We start from the raw sequence: 15,227 nt of genomic DNA, 5'->3' as shown, positions 1-15,227 counted from the left end.
TAAATGTTATTAGTTTCAGGGCTCTTAAGAATTCTTTAAACAAAAACAAAAGAGTTGTACATACAGTATGTCAACTCGAGTGCATCTGCAATATAAAAATAACCTTATTATACAACAGTATTTTAACCGTAGAATAAAAAAATGTCTTATTGTTACAATTTGTTCTCCTCATGTACTGTTTTCTCCAGAAATAAGAAATCCTCTAAATTGAAAACAATATATGTTATTTTACTATTTATGTATATATTCATCCACAATCAAAAACGTCCTCCGTATTTATAACAGAAATGTTTGCGTCATACCTAGAAAGTTAGCCTCTTTCACAAATGGAATATAATGTTAAGGGATATCCAATTGCTCCCGATTAAAACATTGGGAGTGAGTTTTCACTTTTTCCGATGTTTCACCAATGTTTATGGGGTTATCCAATTGGATCACTCCATTTTAAAAAGCACATTTTCTCCCCAAAACACTAAGGGTTGAGTGAAACGTGCATGTTTTCGGCAGCCCAATTTTCTCTCAAACAGGGCTGATTTTGTGGACTTCGCTTAGACTGGCAAGCAGAGGCTAATTGGATAGCCCCCAGTAAGCCAGTTACTCGCAATCAGTGATTGTAGGTAATTAATACTGCCATTAGTATGCAAATTGGAGACTCATCATGAAAACACTGGCTCAAAACACTGCATGCAGATGTACTTTGCATCTGTGTGGGTACTAGCCATGAGATCAACTCCCCACCATGTGTATAATATGCCAGTCTGCACCTATATTTCTCAAGCTGTGTACACACGGGGGCGATAGGGGCTGAAATCGCTGGAAATATGGTCACTGGCGACCATATTGCCAGTGATGGGAGTGTGCCCCGGCGATAAATCGCCGGGTGCGCGCTCCCGTTTTCTGCCCCATTCTAATCGCTGGTCGCAGGAGCTTGCTGAGGTTACTTTTCATCAGCGACCATCTCTGGTCGCTGATGAAAAGGGGACACTGAGCAAATATATTGCTCAGTAATATATTGCTAGCAATATATGGCTGAGCAATATATCTCCCCGTGTGTACGGGGCTTAACTTGATGCTCTTTATGTCTGGAGAAAATAAAAGCATCTGTCACAAAAACCACAGCCACAACCGTTTCTACTAAAAAAAAAAAAATTCAATCATTTAAAAATTTTAAAGTGAAAGTTATACATAATGGTAAATATAAGGCTATCGGATGTTAAAAGTGGCATATATGGCTATTTTATAAACAAAAAAACCCAATACTAGGTCTATGTGCCATGATAAACCTAGCACGCAGTATGTATCTTGGTATTGCATGGCGTCCACTGAAGTGACCATGTTACTGTGGAAAAAAAAATGAATTAAGTGCTCGTTGTCAGCTATTAATGGCAACCCACCTATTGCTTTCCTAATCAGTGTTAACCCAAAAAAAAAACTTGGGGAATGTGATAATGAGCTTTTTCTTAAAACTGTCAATTTTGGACAAACCTTATATTTTGCTGCTAAAAAAAATTCTGTGATTTTGACAAATCCATATTCATTGCATACTGACAAATCGATCTGCAGATCGATCAGGCAGTGTATTCTGCATACACACTGCCTTATCAGTCGTGACTGATGCCAAAACTGGGTGGGGTTTTACATGCACCTGTCCAGTTGTGCGGTCAGTCACCGCTGGCTTGTGCAGCGGGTATATGAGTGGTCGGCAGATTGCCTGTACACGCAGCACGATGAGTGAATGTATATTTAAATATATCATCCATCGGTTGTATGCAATATGTCTGTGAACAACATCGATTGCTGGAACACAATGGATAACTGACCAGCTATATATCGGCTGTTTTAAATGAACGGCTGATATCTTGGCCAGTGTGTACCCAGCATAACAGGCCAGGTTTTAAGTATATTAATGATGGTCCACAGCTCACTTAATTAGTACCTCAGTCTATTCCTTTTTAAATCTTTGCTGAGCCATGGATATCTTTAAAACCTGTACCTGTAGGGTGCCTTGAGGGCCTCTTTTGGGAACCTCTTGCACAGGTTCTTTAAAATCTTTCCTCAGGACCCCAAGCAGTGCATAATTTATAGGTCTTACAGAATGACAACTCAAAATGTGTTAAGTCCTGTCGTACACATTAGGCTGCCGATGTTGGTGGCAGAGGGGATCTGGTGGGGTGCTGGCATCGGCACGTGCATATGCACTTGCCGGTGGGTGGGGGAGGTGATTGTCCTATAGGTCCTCCCTCCTTTGAACTGCACAGTCCTTAACGATATTGAGTAAACATTAGACGAGAAAGTAAAAGATGCTGCTCAAAAGGGCCCTTCTGAGAGATTTCTTATACTTTCTTGTCTGGGGCTTTAATGAGTAATGAATACACCTGTGCAACTGCTGGGTGACCTGGAAAAGATGAAGTTTGGGGCCTTGAGGACTGAGTTTGAGACTCACTGCCTTACCGATATTGTAATTTGGGAGGAAAATTGAGTACTCAAAGGTAATCTGCATGGTTACATGCAAGCTCTACAAAGATAGGAACCTGGTAGAAAGACGGCTTGTGACCCTAGTGTTTATGCAACATAAGTTTTGTCACTAATCTGTTCAAGTACTAATAATATTGAGATATTTTGGCAGCATATTCAGGATACAATGACATTAATAAGGCTTTGAACCCTAACTCAATGTGTAATGAAACTAGTTATATATTAAAGCATTTCAGTCTGGTGTGATATTTGCATGTAGTTTTTTTTCAGCACAGTTGGTATAACCAAGAACATTATACCATGCTGCTGATATGTAAGTGCAGTATGTTTGGAAGGTGAATAAATTACTGAACTTTCAGTACGCAATAGAGCTTGGATTTTGTATTTTTGAAATTCCTTTCTATAGGATTTGTGTAATATTAGGGGTTTATATATTTGCTGCACAGATTTTATAGTACTGCAATATCTATAATAGCAATTGATATGAAAGTATATTGTACCCTTAGGTGTCTTAAAATGTGCATATTTAAATAAGTCTCTGGCAATGACAACTATTCAACTGGTCAATGCTGGTTGGAAATGACATGTCAAAATACATTTACACCTTTGTGTAGACCTAGTGGATGGGTAAATCTTAAAAACTAAGCATGATTCATGGTAATGATGGTGAGTTTTATTGTACAGTACTGTGGTGGTTTTTAGTGGCTCCCTGTTTCCGTAACATTTATCCAAAACAACGGCATGATTGTGATAATATAGCTCCTGTAAACAGCGCCCTAGGATATTATTCACAAGTACCATGATCCTTCATAGCGTCCATTACACAGATTTCTAAATAGCTTGCATAGAACGCAATAATCCAAACCAAACAAAGGACTTCGTTAACATGGCCCCGGGTCATGTGAACATGCGTTACCGCATCTCGGGCGGCCATTTTTCAGGTGGGAACCCCACCCGGGAACCGCCTTTCTGCTGAACGGCTGGAGCAGAATGTTGCCAGCATTTCAAATGGCCGATTACCGCGTCACATCCGCCATCCAGCAATGCGTCTTTCAGGAAAATGCCGCCGTGACGCCATCCGAGCACTAACTAACAGAGAGCCAATAGGGTGAGGGAATCGTATGCGGCGCCTCCGCCCTCTGTGCCCGCTACGTCACTGCGCTCTCAGTGTATCCCGACGCGGCGGCGGCGCCTGTTTTTTTTATTTGGTCTGCATCTGCTATTGTCGGAGACCGGGATGGGAGTAACCGTGGATAGCGTCTCTCCCGGCGACGGTAATGTTGTCCTCCCTATGTGTAACCGCGGTGCGGTGCTCTGCCGTGGCCCAGTTATGTGATTGCTGCAGTAGGGTGGCTGCTGGAGGGAGGGTCGTGAGCCACAACAGGGCTGTATGTGTGTTATACCATATAAGTGATACGGGGAGGGGGGTTATATTATGCTGGGTGCAGTAACCCAGTAGTAGTGAGGCCCAGCCTTGCTCTATGTTATTTAAATGTAACATAGAGCATGGTGGGTATAATGGTGGCTGTTGTATATACATGACCACATACGATCTACATGGTGTACATCGCACCCGTTGTCCTTTTAGAAGGTGACAAATAAATCAGCACTCCTACAAGGCCAGTGTTACATGTAAGGGGTCTCTTTTGTATAACCCCCCCATTTATTAACTATGCTTCCCTGGTGTCTGTAGGCTAATGTCACACTGCATTTTGTGTGCGTTTTTGAGCCATCTGTAGAGGTCTTTTGTCTGATTAGGGACAGATGGGGTCCTCCAGGCTGTTCTGCAGGCGTCTGGTATATATTTTTTGAGGTTATATTTAAATTCATTAAGTAGGGTTTTATTTTTAATAGTCACATGTTCTCTACATTTTGCATTTATAGGGATTAGACAAGATTAGGTGCTGTGCTAGGTTTAATATAATCTTGGTTAATTAACAGAAGGAATAAAGTGGATACTGTTAATTTCAATTAGCAATTTAAAATGCACTGTCTAAACCTTGCACCAGTCGATTAAATCCGAGACTGCCTGCTCACTTTTAATGACTTAGTCCACAGCATCCATATGTTGAACTTGCAAGCATTTCAGATGACATTATGCTGATTTTAATGTTCCCATTCTCCCTTAGGGCAAACATTCCCAAAGAAGGGACAGAAGGTAGTTGTACACTATGTGGGTAAGTATAATGTGGCTATTTATTAATGTTGCATCTTGTTCCTCTGATCAAGTAAATATTATCTGAATATAGCTAAAATGTAGAATGTGAGACTGCTAAATGCAATCAAGAGTTGCAACCGGTTGGCAGAGAGACCAGAGCTGGGAATTAAACAAGTGTATTGTATTGGTACAGAGCGAGATATGTTTATCTAGATAGCTTCTCTGCCAAGGAGTAACGGTGCGCACACTAGACGTTTTCTGCTAACAATATGCACATTAAAGATATTTATGCGCATGACGTGGGTCTTTATTGATGTCCCACGTTGTTTGTACATGCAGGACGACGGAGGATATAGCTAGCGACAGCCATAGTGTGGAATTCTGCTTCTCCAATCAACGGTGTCTAGATCGGACATGTTATGGTCGACCAATCTTTGTGGAACGCATCTAAATGCCTAAAGATATTCAACAGCGTCTAGATTTACAGTAACGAAAGTTAGACACAAGCGTTAGGTCAACGGGAACGTGATTGACAGACACAATGTCAACAAGCATTTTTTTTTTTTGCTTTAGACATACTTGGTTCATACTTTACCATCCAAGTGGGCATAGAGTTAGCTTATAATAGTGTGCAGAGTGTAGCGAGGCACCATACCCGCAGCATGGTGAGGGGACACTGTACACTTATTTGGTGTCTATGTTGACCTATGTTGCCATAGCCACCAAAAATATGCGAAAAACTTTTGTCGAACATGTGACTGTTGATCACGCGTCCGTTGACCTAATGCTTACTGCCAACTTTCGTTATGGTCGCTCTAGACGCTGTCCACTTTCTTTAGGTGTTTAACTAGAGTGGTCTGGCTAAGCGTGGTCTATCTAGACATCGTTGATCCACTATAACGTAACCGGAATTCAGCCCATAAGGGCATTTATACAATCAACTGAGTGATTGAAAAGATATGTACCCAGCTTTGTTCTTGAACCCCATATTTTTTTTTTATTTTTTTTTTACACAGTGCCAGCACTGTAAAATATTTAGGGTTCAGTATTTAAAAATAAAGTACGAATCGTGCATAGATCACTAGTACCCAGCACCACAACATGACTGAACAACATAACCGTAACTCAGCGGCTGTGTGGGCTTGAATAGAGCAGGTGCAGTCTCTTAAATTCCTCCTGTAGAGGTGAGGAGCAGCATTAGCGTTTTAATATATAGTATAGGGGTACATGTAAAGGTGGCCACACATGATATGCATGGTGTGCATTTTGGACTAGATGCAATGCGAAAGTGTAGGTGATGTGCGTTGAAGAACGCATCAAAATCCCAAAATGCTCTGTGTGGCGGTACCTTTTAGACCTTCATTAACAGCACTATAGCACAACTGGGTATATGATCTGAGCTTATGTTAGCACTGCATGGCTTTACAAACATCGTAGGCTTAACACTGAAATGATCAAGTTTTAATGTTTTTGTATTCAGATGGGGAAGCTCTAGTCAGGATGCAATGAGTAGAAGTTGAATTCAAACAATATTTTACAACTAGGTGATTCATCGCGCCCTACGGGCGCTCTTCACACCGTCGTAAGGGGCTGCGCCCCCTTAATTTGTGAACGTTTGTATATGAGAAATATGGTTAGAATTGTATGAAAGATGCCCTGTATTGCAACTTAGGTGTCCGCGAATCGCGGGAGGGGGGGTCGCGGAGGGTGCCGCGAATTGCAGGAGGGGGGGTCACGGGGGGTGCCGCGAATTGCAGGAGGGGGGTTGTGGGGGGGTGGATGCTGCGAATCGCGGGGGGGGAGGGATTGCAGAGAATCGCGGGAGGGAGGGTCGCGGGGGGTGGGTGAAAAAATGAAAAAAAAAACTTCAAAAACTCATGTCAACCTTTTTCATTGTCGACCATAGCCATGTCAGTGTTTTCCATGTGCAATTTAATTCTGGAGCTGCCGCGAATCGCGGGGGGGTGCCGCGAATTGCGGGAGGGGGGGCCGCGAGGGTGGGTGCCGCGAATCGCGGGAGGGGGGGTTACGGGGCGGGGGTTGCGGCGAATCATGGGAGGGGGGGTCGCGGGGGTGTGCCGTGAATCACGGGAGGGGGGGTCGCGGGGTGGGGTGCCGAGAATCGCGGGGGAGGTGTGTGTGCCGTGAATCGCGGGAGTGGGGGTTGTGGGGGGGGGTGGGAGGGGTGTGACGCAAATCGCCACAAGAAAAAATCAACACAGAAAGGTCAACACATGTAAATGTTGACATAAGTGTCAACACATGAGAATGAATATGAAAATATTCAAAAAATGAAAAAAAAAAACTTCAAAAACTCATGTCAACCTTTTTCATTGTCGACCATAGCCATGTCAGTGTTTTCCATGTGCAATTTAATTCTGGAGCTGCCGCGAATCACGGGGGGTGCCGCGAATTGCGGGAGGGGGGGGTCGCGGGGTTGGGCGCCGCGAATCGCGGGAGGGCGGGGTTCACAGGGGTTCCGGTGTGGGGTTGCCGCGAATTGCGGGAGGTGGGGGGTCACGGGGGGTGCCGCGAATCGCGGGAGGGCGGGGTTCACAGGGGTTCCGTGGGGGGTTGCCGCGAATTGCGGGAGGTGGGGGGTCACGTGGGGGTGCCGCGAATCGCGGGAGGGGGGGTTGCGGGGGGGTGTGACGCGAATCGCCACAAGAAAAAATCAACACAGAAAGGTCAACACATGTAAATGTTGACATAAGTGTGCCACTTCATTGGTGTCCATGTCGACACATGACAATGAATATGAAAAAATTAAAAAAATTAAAAATAAATCTTCAAAAACTCATGTCAACCTTTTTCATTGTCGACCATAGCCATGTCAGTGTTTTGCATGTGCCATTTAATCCTGGGGCTGCTGCGAATTGCGCGCGGGGGGGGGGGTGCCGCGAATCGCGGGAGGGGGGTCGCAGGGGGGGTGCCGCCAATCGTGCAAGGGGGGGTCGCGGGGGGGTTCTTTTTGCCACGAATCGCGGGAGGGAGGTCGCGGGGGGGGGGGTGTTTTTTCCGCGAATCGGGGGGGGGGGTCACGGGGGAGGGTTTGCCGCGATTCGCGGGAGGGGGGGGTCGCGGGGTGGTAGTTATGCCGCGAATTGCGGGAGGGGTCGTGGGGGGGTTCTTTTTGCAGCGAATCGCGGGAGGGGGGGTCGCGGGGGTGTTTTTGCTGCGAATCATGGTAGGGGGGGGTCGCGGGGGAGCGGGTGTTTTTGCCGCGAATCGCGGGGGGGAGGTTTTGCCGCAAATCGCGGGAGGGGGGCGCTCACCTGGTGGCTGTGGAGTAGCAGTGCTGGGCAACATGGGAAGGCAGTGGGTGTCTGGCACTGTCTGTGGGCTCACTGGGCTGGTTCTCTGTCACATATCTCCCAACATGACCCTCTCCAGGAGGGACACAATGCTCTGTTTCTAGACTTCCCCTTAATGTATGATTGCCATCACCTGTTTTAAACAGGTTAATTTCTCAGAAAGGTGTTCAGCACAGATGAAGGCAATCACACATTAAGAGGAAAGTCCAGGAACAGAGCGTTATAGACACAGACACCCACTTTGAGTGACAGATGTAGCCAAATATATAGGAGATATAGTGTTCCTTCTAGGAACTAGGGCAGGCAGGACGCCTCTGCACGGGGGCATCGTAAGGGGTGGCGGACTGGGCAAGCCACCGTCACTTTTTTGGGCGGTCCCGGCCCACCAACGGCACAAAAGAGGTGTGCCCGGGCCGCCGCTGTCAAAAGGGGGGGGGGGGGCCTGGCCTCCTGCGTCACTGAAGGGGGCGGGCATGGCCACCTCAAAGGCTCTACACTGCCGGAGAAGTGCCGGGCATCACTATCTACAGCGGTGCCGGGCTTCCCCGGTCACACCAGAGGGGTCAGAGGCAGGCTGTTTTAGCGGGGTGCTGCCAGAGGAGCAGGGCGCATTTTGCCATTTACAAATCGGGCAGGGCACAGTGCCCCACTAAAGCAGCCTAGCGGGAACACTACAACAGACAGTAACTAATATAGAGAAATCTGTAATGTAATAAGTAGCTTGTGTGCATTCCGGATACTATTACCACTGAGACACTAGCCTAACTTACAACTGACTTTCTGTGTTCAGCTTCCCACGGTATGTTGTTTACTTTCTGAAGCAAATGTGCTCTTTGGGAGTGATTCAGTTGTACCCCAATCTTTGTGTCTATTGGAGCTATTCAATTGTTGCACTGATCAGGGACTAATTGGCATTTAACATGCCTGAAAGCTTTGCATTTAGCCACGTGAAGCAGCTTGCCCTGACTAAAGTTCTCGTTTGGGTGCTTTAGGCGACCATACTATGTATGGCCTTTTCACACATTTATTTTCTCTCCCCTCCGGAGGCAGCAAGAAAAAATGTCTGCCATGGCTAATGGTTATCTAATCAGAGCAACAATTAAATGTTAGATGCCCAGCAGGGGGCGCACTGCACAATTGTATTGCACCTTTTACATTGACAGTAAGGTATAACATTATTTGAGATAAAACAAACTGTAGAGCTTGGCGACATAATGGTTTAAAAATATCTTTCCTTTTGAGAAACAAATTAAAATAAATGGTAGTCTCAAATGCACCTTCTTCACTTGTACATGCACTTATTTGCCAATGGTCCCCAAACTTTACAAAGCAGCAGTCTAAAGGTGCCCATGCACTGCTGCGATGTCTCTGTGGTGTACGGACACCCAATATCCTGCGAGCCGCCCAGGACCTTCCCGGGCAGCAGGGACGCATGCGATTCATCACAATTTGTTGTGATGGATCACATGCGTTCCTGCCAGGAGGAAGGTCCCAGGCCGGGTGGTCGGATGGCCAGCTGGTCCGTCCACCTGCTTGGGTCCATTTCGCTTAGGACCGCACATCGGACCCGATGGCATGTCAGGGACAGACGATTTTGGTCCGATTTTAACGGCCCAATTGGTCGCAATAGGACCAAATCGGCTCAGTGTATACGCACCTTGATACATGCGTCCATCACTGAACAGGAACTTAATTTAAACGGACACCACACATTGCAAATATTGAAAGTGAAGGTCACAGTACAATTATTAAACCCGACAGATCAAATACGTGTTTTATATGTTGTAATGTGAGATTCCTCATCAGCAAATCATGTTGCACAATATATTTCCACTTACAAGATTCTACTAAACACATGTAAAACTAGGAATGTGCAGAACTATCTACAGAAGCCACTAAACCCCTCCACCCCTCACACACCTATACGTCAGCTGTTGCTAGTTAGAATTCTATTGGAGAGATGCATGGGTTACCATACATCCTCTGTGGTCACTTTAGGTGCACGGTGCTAATCTGTGTGGAGGACCTATTTTTAATTTTGAACAATTGAAATTTAGCCATTAATTATAACTGATGAGGACCCTGTGCCCTTACTCCGTGTTCCTTTCACCCAACTGACTGATTTTAATCAACATGCTTACATGTAATTCCCCAGTTCATTCTGGCCCTCTTGCAACCAGTGAAAACCAGCTGTCTGATGCAGTTACTCATTGTAAGACTCCGTACACAGGGAGCGATTTGGTTGTTGAGTGATTTTGACCATGTTGCCCAGCGATCAAATAGCGGAGTGTCCCGTTTTCATCAGCGGCAAGCAATGGTCAATGATGAAAACTGAGTCACTGAAGGAGAAAGTCGCATGAGCATGCTCCTCCCACCAGCGACCAGTACTGGGCTGGTCGCGGGAGTGCCCCTGGCAATATTGACTTAAATTGCCCTGTGTGTATGGGGCTTATGCCCTTTTTCACTGCCCTATGTGAAATTACTTAAGTTCTGCTGCCCTCTCTAGCCTCCATACATATATATTTTATACTAACTTGTTACATGTCCACCCCCCCTTTCTAAGCTGTTATCTTGTGAGCAAGTAACTCTTGACTTCATGCTAGTATCCGATTATTGGAGGTCATGGTATTTCTAGAATGGCTTTTTGAAGCTTCCAGTTCTGACCATCAAATTGTTAGCAGCACTGTGCATGTTGCCATTTGCTAATCAGAGCCATTCCTATTACAATTGCTTTTCCAGTACAGGATGTCAGGCTGCTGTGTTTTTCCTGGAGTCTGGGTTGCATCCTGCCTCTCTTCCTGCTGCAAAACCTTGTACTGTAATTCCTGTCTCTCATTATCAAAATTATTGGTCTTTCTGTGATGTCCAGTTAGCCTACATGGATCTGGAATTTGTATCTTTCTTTCTAAAGAGTGAAATTCTGGCACATGACCATACCCTATATTAGCCAATACGTCCATAGTATAGTGTGTACCCCCTCCCAATTCATCCATTGAATTTTCTGGTTGCATCTATCCATGTCAGATGGAACAATGCTATGTACAATGAAGTGCTGTAACATTACCACCTTAATGTATCGTTTGATAGTTCAGCATATCATGCAGTATGTACACAGCCACAATATATCATTATAGTGTGTGAACTTTGTTAGATTGACGCACTGTTCATATGTGTACCCAACAAATGTTAAAGGTTCCCTTAATTTCACAAAACAAGTAGTCATTTTATTATAACTACTTACCATATATACTCGAGTATAAGCCTACTTTTTCAGAACATTTTTTATGCTGAAAAAGCCCCCCATGGCTTATACTCGAGTGAGGGTCCCACTTGAGTCAATAAGTTTTCCCAGTTTTTTTATGATAAAATTAGGTGCCTCGGCTTATATTCGGGTCGACTTATACTTGAGTATATACGGTATGTTGGCATATGGTATTTTATTTTTTTATGCTGTGCAGCTGAATAAAAGATATTTTATCAGCCATCTCGGACTCATGCATAGTCCACTGTATGTGTATTTACATGTCCAGGAGGCTGAAATAGGATTGTTAAGGTCCATACACACTGGGTGATTTTGCCCAGCGTGTATGGACAGCGATGATGGGGGAAATCACTCCGTGCATACACACAGAGCAAAAAAATCTTTATTTTTTTTTCTAAACTATTTTCCCAGAGGTCGACGACTTTAGCAATCCACCTCATCGCTTATCTTCTAGTAATACCAGCAGGTGGACGGCGAAAATGCGGTAGCACGCATCAAAGCTGCTCCATACAGACTGGGCGGCTTTTCAGCAGCTCAAATGACAAAGCTAAGCTGCTTTCTGCTCAAAATCACCCAGTGTGTATGGGCCTTTAGATTCCATCCCATAGTTAAGAAAAGCTTTTTTTTTTTTTAAGTATTTAATGGGTACTTTACATTTCTTTCTTTTTATTTGGCTTGTCAGACCCACAAGCTGTTGTATAGTTTGACATTTTCCACCTCTCACGCTTGACAGGGAGTCTGTCTGTCTGGAGTTTGGTAATGACAACTTTACCAAATAGTGAGCTCTGTAAACAGGCATCTGGTAGAAATCCTTATACAAAAGAGAGAAAAAAAAAGTGGTCTAATCATAATCTCATATAATTTGTACAGTTTAGCTAGAAAATTGCCTGATTTCAGCCTGCAAAACTTTTGTTAATCTGCTTTGCCTTTTTAGGGTATCTGGAAAACGGAAAGAAGTTTGACTCCTCTCGGGACCGAAACAAGCCCTTCTCTTTCTATATCGGAAGGAATGAGGTGATCCGTGGCTGGGACGAAGGTGTTGCACAGGTGATTTTGTAATGGAGTAACTCTCAGGGGATACCTCAATCGAGAGTATTAATTTGAAGACTGCCTGCGTTTGAAAAAAACGTTCTTGAAGTTTTGCATCCATCATCTAAATTACTGCGATGTCAGCCGTTTGGTTTACCAGTATTTAGCCATCAAATTGATTGGTATGAGGCATAAGGGAACTAGTCTGTTCATGGTCTGCACCTTCCATGAATCTAGGTTTACCTTAGAAAATGTCTGCTTCTGCTGTATATGGGTTTATGAGGGTGTTTTAAGCAAACTTTAAGCATCTTCATGTTTATCACTTCACAGATGAGTGTGGGGCAAAAGGCGCGTCTGACATGCACCCCGGATTATGCATATGGCAGCACAGGACACCCTGGCATCATTCCACCCAATGCCACACTTATTTTTGATGTGGAGTTACTTCGACTGGAGTAGGTGTCAGTTGACCCTAGAGGGGTTGGTATGTGATGCACAATTATCTGTTCTGTCTGGCCTTCCTTTGTCTGTAGACCAATGTCTGCTCTCTTTATGCCGTCTGCCCCATTGTGATTCCTCTTGTCATTCTTTGTAGCTGTTCCATTTCTCCCTCCTTGTCTGACTTCCCTCTTCTTTTTATTTTTCCCCCACCTATTTTCTAGGTGCTGAGAGCTGTCTGCCTCCAACTATTTTTCCGTGTGAGCAAGAGTACAGAACACAGTGGACATGCGGCCTAACCCTAGCCTCCTTCACACTTTTACATAATGCCTTTTTTGTCTTTCTACCTGGGTGGCTGGGGTGGAACGAAGCAATCCCACTCAATGTTTGAAAAGGTTAAGAAGACTGTGAGAAACACCTAATCCACATCCGGCCAATAACATCACAGCTCTGTAAAAGGGTGGAGTTTTGCTCTAATTTTGACCACCTGAGCATGGCAGCCACCAATCTAAATGTACCAGAGGAGTTCAGACAGCTCTATTAAAGTTCCCTCTAGCTATACTGGAACTGTCTGCCTCTGCACTGCTTTGCCTATGTGGCTGGTCCTGTCTGCGTTGCATGCAGCCCCCAGTGTGCACAATCCACATTAAACAGCTTTTTCTCTATCTCTGGAAGTCTCCTGTCTCTACTGTGCCATCACAATAAAGAACATAAACCACATAATAGTTCTCTAGCATGTTCTGCAAGCCAAATATACAAAGTAGTTGTGCTATAGAGAGTATTTAAAACACCATCTACACTAGACAAGAAATGTAAAGATATTGTTCAGAAGGTCTCCTCTGAGCAATATCTTGAAGAAAAAATTAATTGTGTAGTGCATACACTGCCGTTAATGACCACTGCTGTCTGCTGGACATGCACGTGGACTTTGGCTATATGACGAACAACCTGTTCATTGTGTACCCTCAACACGGTTATGGGGCCTACACATGTAGCAATCACCGGTCATTTTCTAAGCAATCTCGCTAGAAAATGCCCCTACATCGCTGTGTGTGTAGGGGCATCGCAATGTGTGGTCCCACGCATCGCTATCGACCGTGTCAGGGCCGGTGTTCTCATGGAGAGCACTGGAATTTACAGATAGCTGTGCAGCGATGTGTGCTGAGCGATCTAGCATTGCACAGAATGCTCACAAAATCTCTCTGTGTGTAGGCCCCATAAGTCTAGAGCTGGGGTAGCCAACTCCAGTCCTCAAGAGCTACCAGTAGTTAATGTTTTCCAAATCTCACAGAATCAAAAGTGTAGTAATTAGCTCCACCTGTGGATCTTTTAAAATGTCAATCAGTAATGAGGGCACTTGTGCAGCAGTTAGGTTGTCTGGAAAATGTGAACTGTTGGTAGCTCTCGAGGACCGGGGTTGGCTATCCCTGATCTAGAGGCACTGCTACTATAGTTAACTATATCAACTGCACTCATAGTCTAGTGCAGGCTTTCCCAACCACGGTCCTCAAGGCACACCAACAGTGCAGGTTTTAGTGATATCCAGGCTTCAGCACAGATGGTTTAATCAGAATCCCTCAGATACTAATTAAGTCACCTGTGCTCAAGCCTGGATATCTACAAAACCTGCACTGTTGGTGTGCCTTGAGGACCGTGGCTGGGAATGCCTGGTCTAGTGCAGTGGTAGCCAACCCTAGCCTATGAGAGCTACCAACAGTTCACAATTTCCAGACAACTTAGCTGCTGCACTCATTAATAACTGACACATTTTAAAAGATACACAGATGGAGCTAATTAGCTCACTTGTGATTCTGTGAGGAGAGCTGCAAAACATGCACTGTTGGTAGCTCTCGAGGACTAGGGTTGGCTACCCCAGGGCTAGTGTGTATCGGGATTAAGGCTGTGTGTTGTTTGATTAAATTATCAGCATCATCTGGTGTGATCAGGGCTATCTGAAATGCAGTGAACTGCCAGATAGTATGGCATTTGTGAGTAGCTTTGTGTGCACACATGTGTACTAAGTGGCACACCTTGCATCTAGCCATACAAGATTAACATACAAATTGCTGAATATTATGGAAGGATTGCTGTAGTTGGGGGGGGAAGGGACATCCGTGTATATTCTGCTTCCTGCAGAATATTTTGAATGACGGCTATGTCACTATGGGGCATATTTATTGAGCTCTGTGAAGTGGCTGGCCAATCAGCCCCGAACTGTCAAGGTGCAGGCTGAATTTGGACAATGACCGATAGGAGCTGATTTGATGATACAGTATGAGCTACTTTACCTAGATTAATAAATCTGCCCCTATGTTTCCCTTCCTGTGTGAAGCCGTGTGAGTTTCATGCTCCTGTCCTAGTGACAAACCACTGACACTGCAAATAATAGAAGCTGTGTAATTTAAATAATAAACCTCTAGCCTAAATACATGGGTACTTGTGGAGTATCACGGCTCCCACGATCATCATCGTATGCTGATTGTATGCTAAAAATCTATACGATATATAGTGGCATACGATGCAATACGATTTTTGAGCATTTTTGCTCAAA

At 44.7% G+C, this 15,227-nt stretch overlaps 1 protein-coding gene across 2 annotated transcripts; it reads left to right on the top strand.

The window, feature by feature from the left end:
* Nucleotides 1-3,591: 3,591 nt before the first annotated feature.
* FKBP1A (FKBP prolyl isomerase 1A) lies at nt 3,592-13,341 on the top strand. 2 transcript variants are annotated; one of them, XM_083146666.1, is made up of 5 exons: nt 3,592-3,749; nt 4,605-4,652; nt 12,144-12,256; nt 12,569-12,693; nt 12,901-13,341. In XM_083146666.1, the coding sequence occupies exons 1-5, from the start codon at nt 3,713-3,715 to the stop codon at nt 12,905-12,907; spliced, it is 330 nt and encodes a 109-aa protein (XP_083002792.1). In that variant the 5' UTR covers nt 3,592-3,712; the 3' UTR covers nt 12,908-13,341. The 2 variants fall into 2 exon arrangements, with proteins under 2 accessions (XP_083002792.1, XP_083002793.1); XM_083146667.1 differs by having other exon boundaries at nt 12,569-12,722.
* The last annotated feature ends 1,886 nt before the right edge of the window (nt 13,342-15,227 follow it).

The sequence above is a fragment of the Crinia signifera genome, chromosome 6 (assembly GCF_055691185.1).
Source record: "Crinia signifera chromosome 6, ASM5569118v1, whole genome shotgun sequence".
In the NCBI taxonomy this organism is placed as follows: Eukaryota; Metazoa; Chordata; class Amphibia; order Anura; family Myobatrachidae; genus Crinia; species Crinia signifera.
Note: the sequence above shows the minus strand (reverse complement) of the source record. Positions and strands in the feature narration are given on the sequence as shown.